Source organism: Camellia sinensis, chromosome 6 (assembly GCF_055761805.1).
Source record: "Camellia sinensis isolate YWXY chromosome 6, ASM5576180v1, whole genome shotgun sequence".
Classification (NCBI taxonomy): Eukaryota; Viridiplantae; Streptophyta; class Magnoliopsida; order Ericales; family Theaceae; genus Camellia; species Camellia sinensis.
Window position 1 is genome coordinate 195,185,481 of NC_138966.1, and position 17,652 is coordinate 195,203,132.

A 17,652-nucleotide genomic window follows, 5' to 3' on the forward strand; every position below is an offset into this window, starting at 1 on the left:
TTTTATGTTATTGTTTTTCGTTAGCGAGAGAGAGCTTTTGGCGCTGTTTGGGAATGAGGTTTTTTGGTTTTTTTTTGTTTTTTTCTACTAAAAGATAAATTGATTACAAAATCAAAAAAATAAATCCAAACAAAATATCACATCAAATCTTATAATCATTTCACTTTTTCTCTCACAAATATCACTTTCAACTACAAAAAAATCTAATTATCTTTCCAAATATAAAAATTCTTTTCTCCAATAATACTCTGCAACTAAAAAAATTCATAAAAAAATCACTTTCCAAACACCCACTTTATGTAATTGCTTTTTGTTAGCTGAGAGTTTAATGTTATTGTTTTTTTGTTAGCGAGAGTGAGTTTTTATGTAATTGCTTTTTGTTAGTTGAAATTTTTGTTAATTTCATACTCTTGTGTGGATAAAATTCCCCCCAAACTGAAATCAGCTCCTCATAATTTTTTGAAAAGTCTATTCTACAAGGGTTGTTTTTCAAATTTAATTTAGATTTTTATTAAAAGGCATTGATAGTGATATGTTCAAAACAATCTTATAATAAATAAATAAATAAATCCATTTAAAAGTTTCTTAATGAGGTTACAATTTATATATATATTTTTTTTTGTTGGTGGGGGTGGGGGGGGGGGGGGAGGGGTTTGTAAATTGCACCTGCTAATACAAGGCATTTTGAAAATTATAATTCTTATCCAATTTTACCAGTCTTCATAGAAAAAATAAAATGACTTTAATGTGTTTGTGTATGAATTTTTTTATTATTAAAATATATATTTATTTTTATTTATTTTAAACAGAGAAGATAATAAAATTCGAACCTAAGACCTAAGTTAAGTTAAAAAAGAAAAAAAAAACTATTTATCACTTTAATAAACACACAATATATAATAAATTTTTTATTTTCTTTTTATTTATTTAAATTGCATAAGCATAATCACTATTACTACATATAAAGAGAACATAATATCCTGAAATTTTTTTGCCAAATAAACTTTTATATATATTTCTAAATTTTTCAAAATACCTCCGTAATTTGCACCATACCATTATAAAAAATATAAATAAATAAATAAACTCACTTCACATAAATATCAAAGGAAAATGAGTTGGACCCCAGTGGGGTGCTGGGGTCAACTCTGATTGGCTGCATATTTTTTTTTTTTTTTTTTTTGATTTTGAACCAGTGGACAGCTGCCAACTGTCACTGGGTGCTGGGGTCGCCCCCACTGGGGGTCCCAGCATTGCCCAATATCAAAATAAGACCATCTTCAATGGTTATTCAGACTTGTCATTTGAATTTAGTGAAAAATGAGTCATTTTTCTATTTAAGTTGTTTCATTTAATAGGTACCAAATCAAGAATTTTACTTTTTTTTCATCAAAGTAAGAATCAATATGTTTTTCATCAAATCATTGTCCATAACTTTTTGATTTTTACTACCAAATATCCATAGATGTCCCTCCGAATGTCCCTAGATGACCACTTCATGAAAAAATTTGAAAAAAAATTACACTGACCGGTCAACTCCCGATCGTCTGCCCAATCGACCCCCAGACGATCACTTCAAGATAAAAATTTACACGATTGATTGGCCAGGCATCGATTGGCCAGACATCCACCCATCCACCGGTATTCTAATGAAATTTCAAAAATCTCCCCTAGAATATTTGATATCATATAAAATGAGTTTAATGAAAAATTTGATACACCATGGAGATGTGCTAAAATCTGTGAGAAATTGAAATTATTGCAGTGTAAATATGAGCTTTTGTTTTGTTTTTGAACGGAGCAGTGTATGATTGTTCGGAAAGAAGGCTCGTGAGACATCTAGATGGGGTTTTGGGTTCATGGAAGAAAAGGGTTTTAGGGCTAAAAAAGATTCAAAACTGTAAAGATTTCTTACGAACAGGTAAGTCATTCTCCTCAATTTGGCTAAAATTTCAATCAATGTCTAGTTTAATCTGCAAAATTTTACACCATTTGAGATCTTCTGTTGTTAGAGCTTCTTCACCAACCCCACACCACAATCTCTATTTCCTTCAAATCTACCCCTTTTCATCATCATCATCAATCAAAATCAAATCCATTCCTTCAAATCAACACTCATTCGCAGTGAATTACTTCATAAAATCGTGTGGGTTTCCTCTTAAAAAGGCTCTCTCAGCATCCAAGTATGTCTATTTTGAAACTCCAGAACAGCCTGACTCAGTCCTCGCGTTCTTCAAGAACCAAGGCTTCACCAAAACCCAGATCTCCAATCTCGTCTTGAAGCTTCCTCAGGTAATTGTATGCGATCCTGAGAAAACCCTTTTGCCCAAACTCGAGTTTTTCAAATCTAAAGGCGTTTCAAGCAAAGCTGTTGCCAAGATACTATCTTCCACGCCCACTGTTCTGCTAACTAGCTTGGAATGCCAAATCATCCCATCGTTCAATTTCTACAAAAATTTGATTCAATCCGAAAAGGAAACAGTATCCGCTATTAAACGCTACGTGAGGCTTCTTTTGGTTGATCTTCAAGCTTGTGTGGTACCCAATGTTGAAACTATGCGACAAGTCGGTGTGCCAATTGTGAATATTTCGTTCATGTTAAAGTGCACTCCTCGAGCATTCTTGGCCAGCAGTGATAACTTTAGACAGATTGTGGAAGAGGTAGAGAAAATGGGTTTTAATCCTTCTTCATTGAATTTTGTGTTAGCATTTCATGCGTTGAGGTCAATGAGTAAATCGACGTGGGAGAAGAAGGTTGAGGTTTATAAGAAGTGGGGTTGGTCTGAGGATGAGATTCTTGTGGCTTTTGGGAAGCATCCATGGTGTATGACAGTGTCCGAGCATAAGATCATGGGTGTGATGGACTTTTTTGTCAATAAAATGGGTTGGGAGTCTTCATTTGTTGCAAGAAGGCCAGGCCTTATATCACTGAGCTTAGAGAAGAGGATTCTTCCAAGGTCTGCAGTTTACCATGTTTTGTTGTCGAAAGGTTTGATGAAGAACAACAATATTAGCTTGTCGACTATGCTGAAGTATACTGAAAAGTTGTTCCTAAAGAAGGTTTTGATGTATCACTCGGAACAAGCTCCTGAGCTATTGAAATTCTATGTGGAAAAGTTGGCTCTTGCATAGTAATTAGGATATGGGTATGTGGATGAGTGTGGACCAGTTAAGGATGTCTTATTTGATACCAACTCAACATACAATTGCCCTGTACTTTCTTCTTGTTTTGACTCTCATTATTGAATTATCTCATTTTGTTATCTGTAAGCAAGTTTGTGTCTTCTATGTTGACTCTGATCAATGGGATTTGAAGTTCCACATTGCTGCATTGAATCCTTCATTATTTTTTAATGTGATTGAGGCTTGTAGCAGTGTGCCAATATCTTTCCATCTGGGTAATTATTTATAGGTATATAAATATATGTACAGATCTACCTGTGTACATATTTTGTTTATGCATTACCATATTGTTGTGCGCAGGGGGACATATTTCCTTTTCTGGGGTTGACATTGGTTCCACTTATTCATGATGCCTGCTTCAACTCTGAGTGCCCTTGTTGGTTATGATTACGAGGTTACACTACTCGATGACAATGGTTAGATTATTGTTTCCCTTTTCTTCCACTTGTGTCCATATCCAGTTTATAATCATGTTTCAAATTGCCAAATTATATACAATCATTTTGGATTTTTTTTTTTTTCTTTCTTTTTCCTTTGGGTTTCTCTACGATGTTCCAATTTAGATATTCATATCGCCATTTGGTTTGGTATAGTTGGTATAACTTACTAGTGACTTTAAAGCCATGAAGCATAATGGATAGGTTAGCTTTCTTTGTTTTCTTGGGTTTGTAGCTTAAGTCTTTATTTTGAACATAATAAGGAAACTCAATCTGGGCAGGACTATATTGTTCAATACAATTCATTGATTGGTGGTACAGATTTTTATTACAATTTTATTTATTAAAAGGTACAACAGAATTTTATTAGAATTTGAGATTTCTACCAAGACTTGCGCATTGGTTTTGAAAATGAAATACATAAAATAAGTAGTTGAGCATTTTGGACGATATACCCTAGCCTATGCTAGAATCCTGCATGTCCACGACATGGGTTTACATAAATGAAAACTCGTGCTTTTGTGTTTTCTCATGTCTAAAATGCTCTGCTGACATGCGAATATTGTTCAGGTGAGAGCTTGCTTTGCCTTGATTCAAGCTAGATGGAACTATTTATGCTTTTCTATTAAAGTTTGTATATTTATCAACAAAAAAGAAAAAGAAAAAAGAAGCTAGATGGAACTATTTTTTTGAAGTGGTTGTAACCACCCCAAGAAAAAGAGAGAACAAAATGTGATTGTGCAATGTCTTGCTTAGATTTTGTTGGTGTCTGTATGAAGCCAAGTATATATAAATCTTACTATTGCTGCTACCAATCATTTGTATTTGAGATTATGTCCGCATAAACACTTCAACCATTTCTTAATTATACAACAAAGTCTACAAAACTTCAATTTCATGTGCTCATGATATTCATTCTGTTGTGAATTATGGCTTCAGTCTTCTTGTTAGCAAAGCATGAATGTCTCTCCAGTGAAGAAATAAAAGGAGTTGTTTGAGGAAGTGGAGTCTTGCTTTGGCTGCTGCTCTACTTCGCATGTTTGGAAATGCAACAGGATCGGACCCAAAGTCTGGAGGAGTGCTAGTGATTGTGTATATGTTTATTATACGAAGGCGGAGGAGTTTTGCTTACCTTGTACTCCTATTTTAGGATTTAGAGTTTAGAGTTTAGAGTTTTAGATGTTCAATGTCATCATCCAGGATATGTTAGAGCTGAAGATGAGTTTTGCTTTGCTCTGTGCTCTTTTTCTCTTTTGTTGCGCCATGGCATATTAAGGTGACACATGAAGTTGTTAGCAAGGGCATGGCTGGGGTAGGCAGTCAAACTTGGGAAACTACTTTCCGTTCTTTTAGAAGTTATTGATCGGTCCGATCTTGACTTATACTTGTCCTTTGTATATTATTTTGTTTTGGTATATCTGGTTCTCCCATTTTATAGTTTGGAAATAGAAAAATAAGCCGCCTTTGGCATGACAAACTTTTTGATTTTTAGTTATTTTAAGCGCAAAAAGATAAAATAGACATTTTAACTTAATAAGACAAAACATCACATTTAAATTATAATCATTTCATTTTTATTTTTACAAAAATTAAAAAAGTCAAAAAGTCTACTCCAAACGAGGTTTTTTAATCCTAAGTTAAAATAGTTAAAGAGTCAATTCATATTCCAAACAAATCCTAATGTTGGTATGCAATGGACAATCCGACACCACTACCTCTTCAATGTTGTATCATGGGTCATTTGCTTTGTTAGACGTTAGTCATATATGGAAAATGGTTTGGACCCAGTGGGGGTGACTCCCAGCATCCCCACTGGTTTTTCATTAGCTGAAATTTTTTTTTTTTTTTCTTGTCACCGGGGGTCCCCAACATTACCGGTCTTTTATACTGTGTACGGGGTTTGGATCTTGTATTTATTAAAAAAATAAAAATGAATATGAAATGGTACTTATAAATGTTCTTTTTTTTTTTTATGGGTATTCAAACAAAATTTTATTTTTAATAGCCAATTCATTTGTTTCTTACTTTTCTATGGATTCGTTTGGTAATGATTTTTTTAGTTGATTTTTTGAATTTTTTAACTTTTTTTACCCCGAAACTTTTTTGTTTGTTTAGTATTCTTATTTGATTTTTTTAGCTTTTTGGTTTTGGAATGACAAACTTTTTTGCTGACTTTTTGGCTTTTTAATTATTTTGCTTTTTTATTTTTTTTTTTATCCATATGTAATTATTTAGTCTAAAATATTTACCAAACCCGAACTAAATGAACCAAACAAAGGAAAACTAACTTATATAACTTTTTTTTCCCCACATTTCATTTATATAAATCCAAAATTCAAACATGGTATAAATTTGATGAGGAAAAGAAAAATAAAAGGAAAAAGAAATTATTTGTATACATTAATTTTTATATGGGTAACCAAATAAAAAGAAAAACAAATTCTTTGATAATATTTTATTTATTGTCCTCTAATAATCATAACCCAACCTAACAAAAAAATAATAATACTAGAAATTCTAAATATTTTATCAAATATTTTATTAAATGTCTCAAATAAATGTGAAATCAGATGAAACTTACACAGTGGTGCTTTGGGAAGTTAGTAAAAAGCTAATTTTTTAATTTTTTGGTGACTTTTTTGGCTAAAAAAGTTAGCTTTTTGGTGACTTTTTTTTTGTGTAAAAAAGTTAAAAGGCCAAAAAGCTGAATTTTTTAGCATATTCCCAAATTACCCCATAGTGTGAGTTTCACATCATATAACATATTCACTAATGCTTCAGGCCTCAAGAGCTTCAAGCACGAATTTTTGGTCACCGATCGATCGGCCGAACGACCATCCAGACGACCGGGTGAAGCACTTGTCTACTGCGGTTGTCACCTTGTCGACTGCGACTATCAATCTTTTTACCGAACGACCAACCAAACGATTGATTAAACAAATTCAAGACAAATTCGCGCCTCAATATTCGACTCTAACATATTTAACAAGGAAAAAAAGTTGCTCTCCAAAATCACTCAAACCAAACAAACATAGTTTGGGAAAGTCACTCGTTTCAGAGCTCTCCCTTTGTGAATTGCTCGGCTATGCCGACTTGGAAGAAATTTTTTGAGAAACTATATATAAATATGATTCAGCAAAAGGGCTCCTGGTGTGGTTTCAATTGAAACCACCAAGTTAAACTGACAACTTGAGTTTTAGGGTTCATGAAAGAAGTGGGTCTGGGTTTTAGAGACAACAGGTTTCAAAACTCTGAAGAGCAGGTAAGTCCATTCCTCAAATTTGGCTAAAATTTGAGGAATTAATATCTAGTTTAATTGCAAAACTTTACACCATGTAAGATCTTCTGTTCTGTTGGAGCTTCTTCATCAACTTGCGATAATCTCTATTTCATTCAAATCCACCACCCATTTTCATCATCATCACTCGAAACCACTCCAAATCAACATTCATTTGCAATGGATTTGTAATGAATAGAAATGGAAGAAGAAGAAATATAGAAAGAAAAGAGTTTATTGATGCTCTTATTCCAACCCAGCGACTGGTTACAAACAATACAATGAATGCCTTTGGTAGTGTATTCCCTCATATATTTATACACATAACCAACCCCTAACTGTCCTAACAAATTCAGTAATTGGAATTACAAGAATAACCTTCCTAATCGACTCCAATTAACTTCCAATTAACTTGTTCATAACATTTCCTCATCATTCAAAAAAGCCTTATCTCAATTCTTCATAGTCCATCCAGGTAGCATCTTCAAGAAATGTTCTTGACCATTGAACCAACCATTGCACTACTGCCTTGTTGTTTCGTTTGACCATCCGTCTTTCTAACACAGCCATAGGTTCCATTTGCAGTATTCCTGCATCACTGACTGGAGGAAGAGTTGAAATAGGAATGACTTGTTGTCCCAACTTTTTCTTTAACAATGAAACATAGAAAACAGGATGTAATTTGGCAGAGCTAGGCAAATCCAACGTGTAGGCTACCATGCCCACCCTTGCAATGACTTGAAAAGGTCCATAGAAACGTGGAGATAGCTTCATATTTCGCTGCAAAGCTAAGGAAGATTGTTTGTAGGGCTGTAATCTCAAATACACCTAATCACCAACTGCAAATTCTCTTTCACTCCTTTGTTTGTCTGCATAATGTTTCATTATATTTTGTGCTTGCTGCAAGTTCTCTTTAAGCATTCTCAAAATTGAAGTCCTTGCCCTTGCCCAATTTTCCACTACTGCTACTAGTGACCCTCCAATGTTCATGAAGTTGTGATCTGGTGGTGGTTGTCTATAAACTGCATTGAAAGGAGTTGTTTTGATTGAGGAATGATAAGAAGAGTTATACCAACACTCTACCAAGGACAGCCAAGTTAACCATTGTCTAGGGCAATCACCACACATACACCTCAAATAATTTTCCAAACACTTGTTCACTATTTCAATTTGTCCATCTAACTGTGGATGGTAAGCTGTACTAAGGCATTGCTCAATTCCCAAAACTCTAGGCAATTTTTGCCAAAACAGACTTGTGAACACAACATCTCTATCAGAAACTATGGTGCTTGGAAGGCCATGAAGTTTGTAAACATTGTCTAGGAATAATTGTGCCATATCCTTAGCAGTATAAGAGTGAGATAATGAGAGTTAGGGCCCTGCACTAACTTTGTTATAAGCTATTGTAATGCCAAGTCAGTTTTCCAACTGAGTTTAACTGTGGGAAGCCAAGTAGAATCTACTACCAGTAAGGCATTTACAGTGGCATGAAACAAATCTTCCCTCCTTGATAACACATCAGCCACTTTATTTTATGTTCCATGCTTGTAGGTGATTTCATTATCATAGCCAAGCAGTTTGGCAATCCATTTTTGCTGGAAGAGGGTTGCAACTATTTGCTCCAGTAGATATTTCAAGCTTTGGTGGTTAGTCTTGATAATGAAATGCCACCCAAGCAAGTAATGCCTCCATTTGAGGACTGCTAAGACTACAGGCATTAACTCTTTTTCATAGGTGGATAAAGTCAAATATTACCCTTGGATGCCCATCCTGCATTAGTACTGCTCCTAACCCTTTATTTGAAGCATTTGTTTCAATAATGAATTATTTGGTGTAATCAGGGAGAGCCAGGACTGGTAAGGTCATCATAGCGGACCTGAGAGCATGAAAAACTGATGTTGATTCATCAGTCCAATGAAAAGACTCATTTTTCAACAAATTGTTTAATAGAACTGAAATCTGCCCATAATTTCTCACAAATCGTCTGTAATATCCAGTTAAACCAAGGAATCCTTGTAACTATTTGAGGGTATTAGGAATTGGTCAATTAGTCATGGCCTCAAGTTTGCTAGCATTTGCAGAAACACCCTTGTCGGAGACCAAGTGGCCAAGGTTCTCAACTTCTTGTTTGGCAAAGACACACTTAGACCTTTTAGCAAACAAGCTGTGATTCTGTAAGAGTTGCAAGGTCAACTATAAATGGGATAAGTGCTCATTCAAGGTTCTGCTAAAAATCAGTATATCATCAAAGAAAACTAAGATAAACTTCCTCAAATATTCCTTAAAGACCTTATTCATGAGACTTTGAAAAGTTGAGGGTGCATTTGTCAGCCCAAAAGGCATGACTACGAACTCATAGTGTCCGTTATGAGTCCTAAAAGCTATTTTTAGTATGTCAGAGGCATGCACTCTAACTTGGTGATATCCAGCCCTCAAATCAAGCTTAGAAAAAAAAGAAGCACCACAGAGCTCATCTAATAACTCATCAATTGCAGGTATTGAAAACTTATCCTTCACAGTAATGGTATTTAAAACCTTGTAGTCAACACATATACGCCAAGTTCCTTCCTTCTTTTAACTAACAAAACATGTGCTGAGTAAGGACTGACAATTGGTTGAATGACCCTGGAATGAAGCATCTCTTTAACCTTTTTTTCTATCTCAGTTTTTTAGAAATAAGGATACCTGTAAGATCGTATGTTTGGAGGTTCTGTACCTGGTTTTAGGGGAATGTAGTGGTCTTGGCTTCTTACTGGAGGCTAGCTTTTGGGTTCTTGGAATACTGTTGCAAATTGGGACAACAACTGCTCCACTTCTGGTACATTAGATACTGCTGGAGAAACGGCTTGTATAGCATAAATGTGAGCCACAAACCCATGAGATTTCTTCTGTAGGAATTTCTGCATGTGTGCGGCATCCACCAACTTGGATTCCCCTTGCTTTCCACCCCTCAAAACATGCCTCTTATTGTTGAGGGTGAAAATCCATACTGAGATTTTTTAAATCCCATTGCACAGGATCCAATATAGCCAACCATTGAATCCCAAGCACCATATCACACCCTTTGAGTTCCAAAACCCTCATGTCTGTTTGGAAGACCACCCCTTGCATCTTCTATTTGAAACCTTTACAAGCTGCACTGCTGGTCATCTGTGTTCCATCAGCAACGAACACTGTTAAAGGATCAGTGTCAACAATCTTCACACCTGTTTTCTTAACCATTTCTTGGTTCAAAAAGTTATGGGTACTACCAGTATCAATCAAGATCACCACTTTTTGTTTCTTGACCAACCCATGTATCCTCATGGTTCTGTAAGAGACTGAACCAGTTATTGCGTTAATATAAATCTGCAACTCACCTTCTTGCCCCAAGACTTCCTCACTTTCCTCCTCCTGTGTAGGTTCTTGATCGGAGTCCTCTTGGTCTCCATCCAAAACATACAACTGTTCAACTTTTCATTACACTTGAAGCACAACCCTTTTGCCCTCTTTTTCTCCAACTCTTTTGGTAACTCTCTTCAAATGGCAGGAAAAGAATTAGGTCTAGATTGCCCATACGAAAAATTTTCTCCAGTTCTCAGTGGCAACCTGGTTTTCTGGGCAACTGCCTCAATATTGAGTTCGTGTAACTTGGCTAAACCGATGGCTTGCATGGTAGTTGTAGATTTAAACATCAAGACATTGGCTCGTATCTCCTTCTTTAACCCACTAATGAAACAACTAGTAAAGAAATGTTCAGGTAGGCCTTGGGTTTTGTTAGCAAGAATCTCGAATTGTTCCTGATAATCCCTGACAAATGATGTTTGCTTCAATTTGGTTAATTCACCAACAGCATCCTCATATACATCATAACCAAAACGAGAAATCAATCCATTTTTAAACAGATCCCAATTAACCAAAGCGTGTGTTTTCTCAAGCCATTGATACCATTGCAGAGCCCTATCTTCCAAATACAAGATTGCCAATTTCACCTTATTATTGTCTTCAACACAGTTATACTCAAAAAATCTTTCGCATTTGTAAACCCAACCTGACGGATTGTTACCAAAGAATTTAGGGAAGTCAATCTTGGCATACCTAGTTCCAAACCAAGGGAAAGGTTGAGATTGGGAAGACTTTGCTCTGAATTGATTTGAACTCAACCCTAGATTTTCGGGACCCCCAAGTACAGATTCGTGTTGCTTCCCATACACATGAGCCGCCACCTAATTATACTTGAAAGTCACTGCTGCCATGAACTCCTTGATTTCTACTAGAGTGTTCTTGATTTCCTCCGTTTCTTTTATGGAATTGACTTGTTCCTTCAAAAATTTGAAAGGAATCTTCGAGTCTCTTGAGATCTTAACTCCTAGTCCCAGCTGCCATTGCAAATTAATCGCTTCATAGGCCGAGAAATGCCTGCTCTGATACCAATGTAATGAATAGAAATGGAAGAAGAAGAAATATAGAAGGAAAAGAGTTTATTGATGCTCTTATTCCAACCCAACGATTGGTTACAAACAATACAATGAATGCGTTTGGCAGTGTATTCTCTCCTATATTTATACACATAACCAACTCCTAACTGCCCTAACTGTCACGACCCAAACCCGTCCCTATGGATTTAGCACCGTAACCGGCCAGTAATCCGTGATTATCGAAAGCCTGCTTAACAGTGATAACAGTAATACAAAGTACAGGAGCTGGCGGAAGCCAAAACAGTAATAAAAGACGTCCAATGAGCTGTGACAGTCTGTATGCAAAAAAAAAAGACTTTTCATACATATTCACATTCAGAACAAAAACAGTATATACATACATATACAATCATCCAGGACAATGACCTAATCCCTATTAGAACAGTACAGTATAGGTACAGTCAGTCTATACAAAAACAGAGACAGAAATGATGAATCTAAAACACCCCAAAAAGCCCTAACTTGAACACACTTGGAACCTCGCAGTGAGGCACGTTAGTTGGCTTGACAAAAAGGGAGTTTAACCCAACGCTCCTAGCTCCGATCCGGTGCCTGGACACCTACATATATATATATATATATATATATAAACAGTGAGCTAAAATCCAGTGAATAACATATGTATAAAGAGGTTAGGAATGAATGTCCTTTCAGTATTTAAAACAGTCATTTGAACAGTATATCAGTTATTCGATCATAGTAGTCATAAGTGGTACATCCAATAGCAAACAGTACAGTAGGTCTTAACAGACCGAATAGTTAGTTGATGGCCTTCATATCAGTAAACAGTAGTGGTTCCAAACATGGGAACCGACAAAGATCTCTGTGACAGTAGCAGTACAGTACAGTAACTGTAAATTGCTATGGATGCCACGAATAAAGTTCACAAATAGGACAAGCATTCATTCAGTAAGAAATATCATTTCAGAAAGCAGTACAGTTGATCATTCAAAAAATATTCATGGTTGAATATATCTTTACAACATTGTTATTCACAGAGTTCTGGGCTACAGATAGGCTAGTGAGCGTCCTCGGATGCCAACCTTACATAGTTACAGGATGAACACACACTAAGTTGCACGTTTGGGAAACAATAACTTAGTCCCTATCTTGACTCGATGTGGTTCTAAAGCATTATCCTCATTAAGATGCCTTAAACTAGGCTTAGGAATGCCTAGGATGGAATGAGGATGCAAAGATGCACTTTAAAACACTTTTCAGAATTTTCAAAAAACAGGGGTCTCGCTCGAGCGTGGCTTTCTACGCTCGAGCGGACATGCAGACAAAGGATCTCCGCTCGAGCGTGACTTTCCTCGCTCGAGCGAACTGCAAAAGTACTGGATGCATGAAATTTACGCTCGACGGGCTCTCAACCCCCGCTCGAGCGAGGACTTAGCGTGAGACACAAGTCCTCGCTCGAGCGTGCATTCCCTCGCTCGAGCGTGCATTCCCTCGCTCGAGCGGACTGTAAACACATGCAAAGTACTGGATACACGCATTTCACGCTCAAGCGTTACCTTTCACGCTCGAGCAGACTGCATGAACTCAGAGTGTACGCTTGTGCGCGAGCGTGGAGTTCCTCGCTCGAGCGTGGATCCAAAATCTGAAATTTTCAGATTTGTCTCCAAGCATGAAACTCAACATTTAAAGCATCAAATCCGATCCTTTTGGGCTAATTTTCTAGAAAACACTTTAAAACTCATAATATGACATGTTTCAAAGATCAATTTGCAAAATCAAAGCCCAAAGGTAGTTTAATTGAACCTATTTCCAAACAAAACTTCAAGATCATGATGAACATGCAACATGCATGAATTTAATCAACTTCAAAACTTCCAATACATAATCAAATGAGTCAAAACTTCCAAAACCATGATGAATTCATGGACCATAACCCAAATATGGACATGCATATGAGGATTCTATGAAAACAATCTCAAAATTCAAGAATGTAAACATGCATGCATGATTTCCTACTCAATTCAACATATTAAGCTAATTCATGCCTTAAATCACTATCATTACCATGAATCATGCAAGAACAACTTAAATACAAGTTCAAGAAGATGATTCTCCTACCTTAGGTCCTCAATATCAAGAATGAAAGCTCAATATGCAATGAATCCTTCAAATCTTCTAAGTCTCAAGCAAATTTTCTAAATGAAACAATTCTCCCCTAACTCTCTCTCTCTCTATAGTTGGTTTTGCCTCCAAGAATGAACAAGAATGATGCAACAAAGGCTCTAAGACAATGTTGTAGGTAGTGGCCCACTAATGGCAAAAGGGTAATTAAAGCAACTAATGTGATTCAACATTATTTAATCTGATTTAATCATACCAAATCAAATTTCAATTAAATTTACCATAAAATCACATTAATTCTAATTAACACAAAGCACTAATCAGTTCCAGATTCGGCCGCCGATAAGGCGTTCAATTTACAGTTCGAAACTTAAAACATGAACAGATAAATCAATAACAAATAGATAAAAATGCATTTTACATAACACATTCATGCAATCAGTTTAGGATTTCATCCTAATCAGTTACTTATCATGTTCAGTCACAGTTTAGCAGTAATCAGTGGTGAGAGTTGTCACACTAACAGATTCAGTAATTGGAATTACAAGAATAACCTTCCTAACCGACTCTTAACTGACTCCAATTAACTTCCAATTAACTTGTTCATAACAGAATTACTTCATAAACTCATCAGCATCGAATTATGTCAAATTTGAAACTCCACACAAACCTGACTCTGTCCTCGCATTCTTCCATTTTTTTTTTTTTTTTGTGACTTTGACATTGTTTTTCTTAATAACCCTTTTATTTTCTTTTTAGATTCACTTAATTTAATATTTTTTTATTTTTTAATTTTACTTCTAGATATAGATTCACTTAATCTAAATACACTTAGAAAATAATTTGTTGTGTATTCTTTTTGGAATTTTTTTTATTAATATTAATAATAATAATAACAAAAAATATATATAATAATAAAAAAATAGTGCATGTTTGAATTTATAAATTTTTTTACCAATATTGTACTTTTAAATTCTATTTAGATTATTAGATATTAGATTTTCATAAAAAAGTATAATTTAAATATAAAACATGAAGAAATTTCAATATCTTTAACCACCAAAACTAAGAAAATATAAAAAGGCCAAAAACTGAAAAATAGATTTAAAGAATAAAACTAACGAAAATGGTTCTTGTTTAGAATTTTGATATCATACCTTAGTTATTAAAGTATCATGTAAAATATTACAATTCATAAAATATAATTTAAACAAAAAGAAAATATATTAAGAGAACCTACGAATTTTTAAGATGCAGCACAAATATCTGTTTTAAAAACGCATACGCTTTCCTATGTCTAAATTCGAACGAATGCATACAACCTTAAGATTCAACCAAAACTATTCACACTGAGTTGATCCATGATGGATAATTATAAATATTATGTATATCAGTATAGAAGCAGACACAGGAAATAAGAAAGAGTAATTATTTTTTATTCTTCAATCATCATCAATATAAAAAATAGGGAGACGATTTTTTTTTAATAAGAAAGGAGATAGTTTGTTTATATTTATATATGATTCTTAGAAGCAAATATATCGTTTTTGAGTGTTCAATTTAAAAAAATAAAGAGATAGTTGATTTATATAGGACTCTTTATAAATTTTAGAAAATATAATAAATTTGAGAGGGTAAAATTGATATTTAAAAAAGTAAAAAACATGATAGGCTCTTCACACTTTTATAATAGTAGTAGATAGTAGATATAAGAGTAAAGCTAGAAATCTCAAAAATTCTACCAAAGTTTTTATCAAATATCTCACATGGGTGTGGGACCCGTGGATCCATGTGAATCCCATACTCATGTGAGACATTTGGTAAAATCTAAAATTCAAAGAGGGTATAAATGGGTTGAGGGAAAGAAAAATAAAATAAAAAAGAAAGTATTTGTATATAATAATATTTACACGGGTAACTAGTTAAAAAGAAATACAAATTCTTTGATAATATTTTATTCATTTTCTTCTAATAATCATAACCTAACCTAACAAAATTAATGAATTTAATTTCTTTTATTTAACTCCTTTTTTTTTTAATTTTTATCTGCAAATTCAAAATTTAAATGTAGTGTTTAAGTAGATTTCAAATGCAATGCACAGGGCAAAATTTTGGTATTATAATTTTAAATTTATTAATTCAAATTAAATTAGTTTGAATTTAATTAGGGATTCTCACAATTCGAGAATAATGTTGATTACTTTTTTCCCGTTGAATTAAGGGTTTTTTATTGATAAATCTTATTTAGAAATATTTTAATCTAATAAGTCTATCAATAAAAATTATAACCTAATTAGTCCAATATATTTATATTTTTATTGCATGAGATTCTATTTTCTTGATTTATATTCTTTGTTTGACTATTATATCTTTATGTTTATTATTGATATGTATTACATAAAAAAAAGATACAGAATTTCTTTTTGTTATTACCTCTATTTTGGTAGTTACCATTATTCACTTTTTTTTTTTTGATCAGTTCCATTCACATTTGTGGTATTGTTTCATTATACTAGAGTTTTGAAACTCTCTATTTGGTAGGATTTAGAAACTCGAGTTTACACATGTTGATGAAATAATTCTTCTATTGTCACTTTATATTCGAAGTTTTGTGTTCATTCATTGTTGCTTACTGTTCGAAACTCTATATTTCTTCATTGTTGTAAATTGAAGATCTGTTTATATCCAATCATTTTTGTTACAAACATATTCTTCAAAAATGAGTTTGGTTTGATTTGGAATGAAGAAATTGCATAAATTGTTAATAATAGTGATAATGATAAAAATGATGATGAAGATAAACATGTGACTAATATATATATATATATATATATTAAAGAGTGATTGAGTTTTTTTTTTTTTTTTTTTTTAGATTTCTAATTCTATTGCCATTATTTATATTTTGTTGTCGATCAATGTGAATGTTCATATTTCACATTATTTGAAAGTCTAAGAAATAAGTGTTGGAATATAGATATTGACATAATTATATATTTTGCGAGATGTGAATGTTCACATATGGTTATTTGTTTACTTATTGTTTGAACAATCATTTTTTATTACTATTAAACAATTGAAATAGTCATTTGTTTTCTTTCAATTTTGTTTCATGTTGCAGTGTGAATGTTCACATTGGTATGAATTTAGTCTTTCTAAGGTTAGTTGTATGTTAATTGTAAATTTTGAACATTCACATTTTATTTTGGTATGTTGTTTTTTTTTTTTTTAAAGTTTTTTGAAAGTTAGTTGTATTTTGTTATTTTTTTTAATATGCTTGTTAGTTGAATAATCATTTTTGTTACCATTAAACAATCAAAATAGTCGATTTTCACTTTCAGTTCCAATATGAATGTTCACATTAGAATGAGTTTATTTTTTTTTTTTAAAAAACTAGTTGTATATTAATTGTAAATTATGAACATTCCCATTGTATTTTAGTATAAGTTTTATTTTTTCGAAAGTTAATTATATGTTTGTTGTTTTTCTTACCATGCTTGTTAGTTGAACAGTCATTTTTGTTACCATTAAACAATTGAAATAGTCGATTTTCACTTTTTCAATTGTGTTTTATGTTTTCACATTGCAATGTAAATGTTTACATTGGTATGACTTATTTTTTTAAGGCTAAATCATGACATTCACATTGTATTTTCGTATGAATTTTATTTTTTCAAATGTTAGTTGTATATTTGTTATTTATTGTGAACATTTACATTGTACTTTAGTCTACGTTTTGTTTTTTCAAAAGTTAGTTGTATGTTTATTATTTATTGTGAACATTCACATTGTATTTTAATTTTCATTCAAATTTTTTATTGTGCTATTTTTAAAATTTTCAAATTATAAAAAGGTTCAAAGTTCATAATTTGAGCTTTTTTCTATAAAATGCGGGCGAGATTTTCTTTTTGAAATAAGGGAGATATTTTCTCCAAGAAATAAGGGAAAGATTTTCTCTTTAGAATGAGAGAGAGATTTTCTCTATAAAATGATAGACTATTGTTATATATTAGTTTCAAAATAGAAACAAGTGCAAAAAATTAGAAATGATGATTTGATTATATTACATTAAACAGGACTTAATTAAATACTTAAAAAGAATATAAGTTAAATAGAATAAAATACTTAGAAAGAAAATTTATCAAAAAATGACCCTTGAATTAATTACTCCTGGATACAATTTTTTATTTGCTTCAGTTCATGTAAAAATAAATAAATT

At 33.1% G+C, this 17,652-nt stretch overlaps 2 protein-coding genes and 1 long non-coding RNA gene across 3 annotated transcripts; 2 read left to right on the plus strand and 1 right to left on the minus strand.

Moving 5' to 3' along the window:
* The first annotated feature begins 1,691 nt into the window (after positions 1 to 1,691).
* On the plus strand, positions 1,692 to 5,097 carry LOC114257649 (uncharacterized). Its single transcript, XR_003627695.2, has 3 exons — positions 1,692 to 1,921; positions 3,484 to 3,599; positions 4,560 to 5,097. It is a non-coding gene; the product is annotated as an uncharacterized LOC114257649 (long non-coding RNA).
* LOC145793147 (uncharacterized) lies at positions 1,920 to 3,383 on the plus strand. The gene has a single exon (XM_082875792.1). The coding sequence runs from the start codon at positions 1,960 to 1,962 to the stop codon at positions 3,130 to 3,132; it is 1,173 nt and encodes a 390-aa protein (XP_082731918.1). The 5' UTR covers positions 1,920 to 1,959; the 3' UTR covers positions 3,133 to 3,383.
* A 2,247-nt stretch (positions 5,098 to 7,344) lies between the features above and the next one.
* On the minus strand, positions 7,345 to 7,671 carry LOC145793963 (uncharacterized). The gene has a single exon (XM_082876879.1). It carries the CDS (start codon positions 7,669 to 7,671, stop codon positions 7,345 to 7,347), a length of 327 nt encoding a protein of 108 aa, XP_082733005.1.
* Positions 7,672 to 17,652: the final 9,981 nt, after the last annotated feature.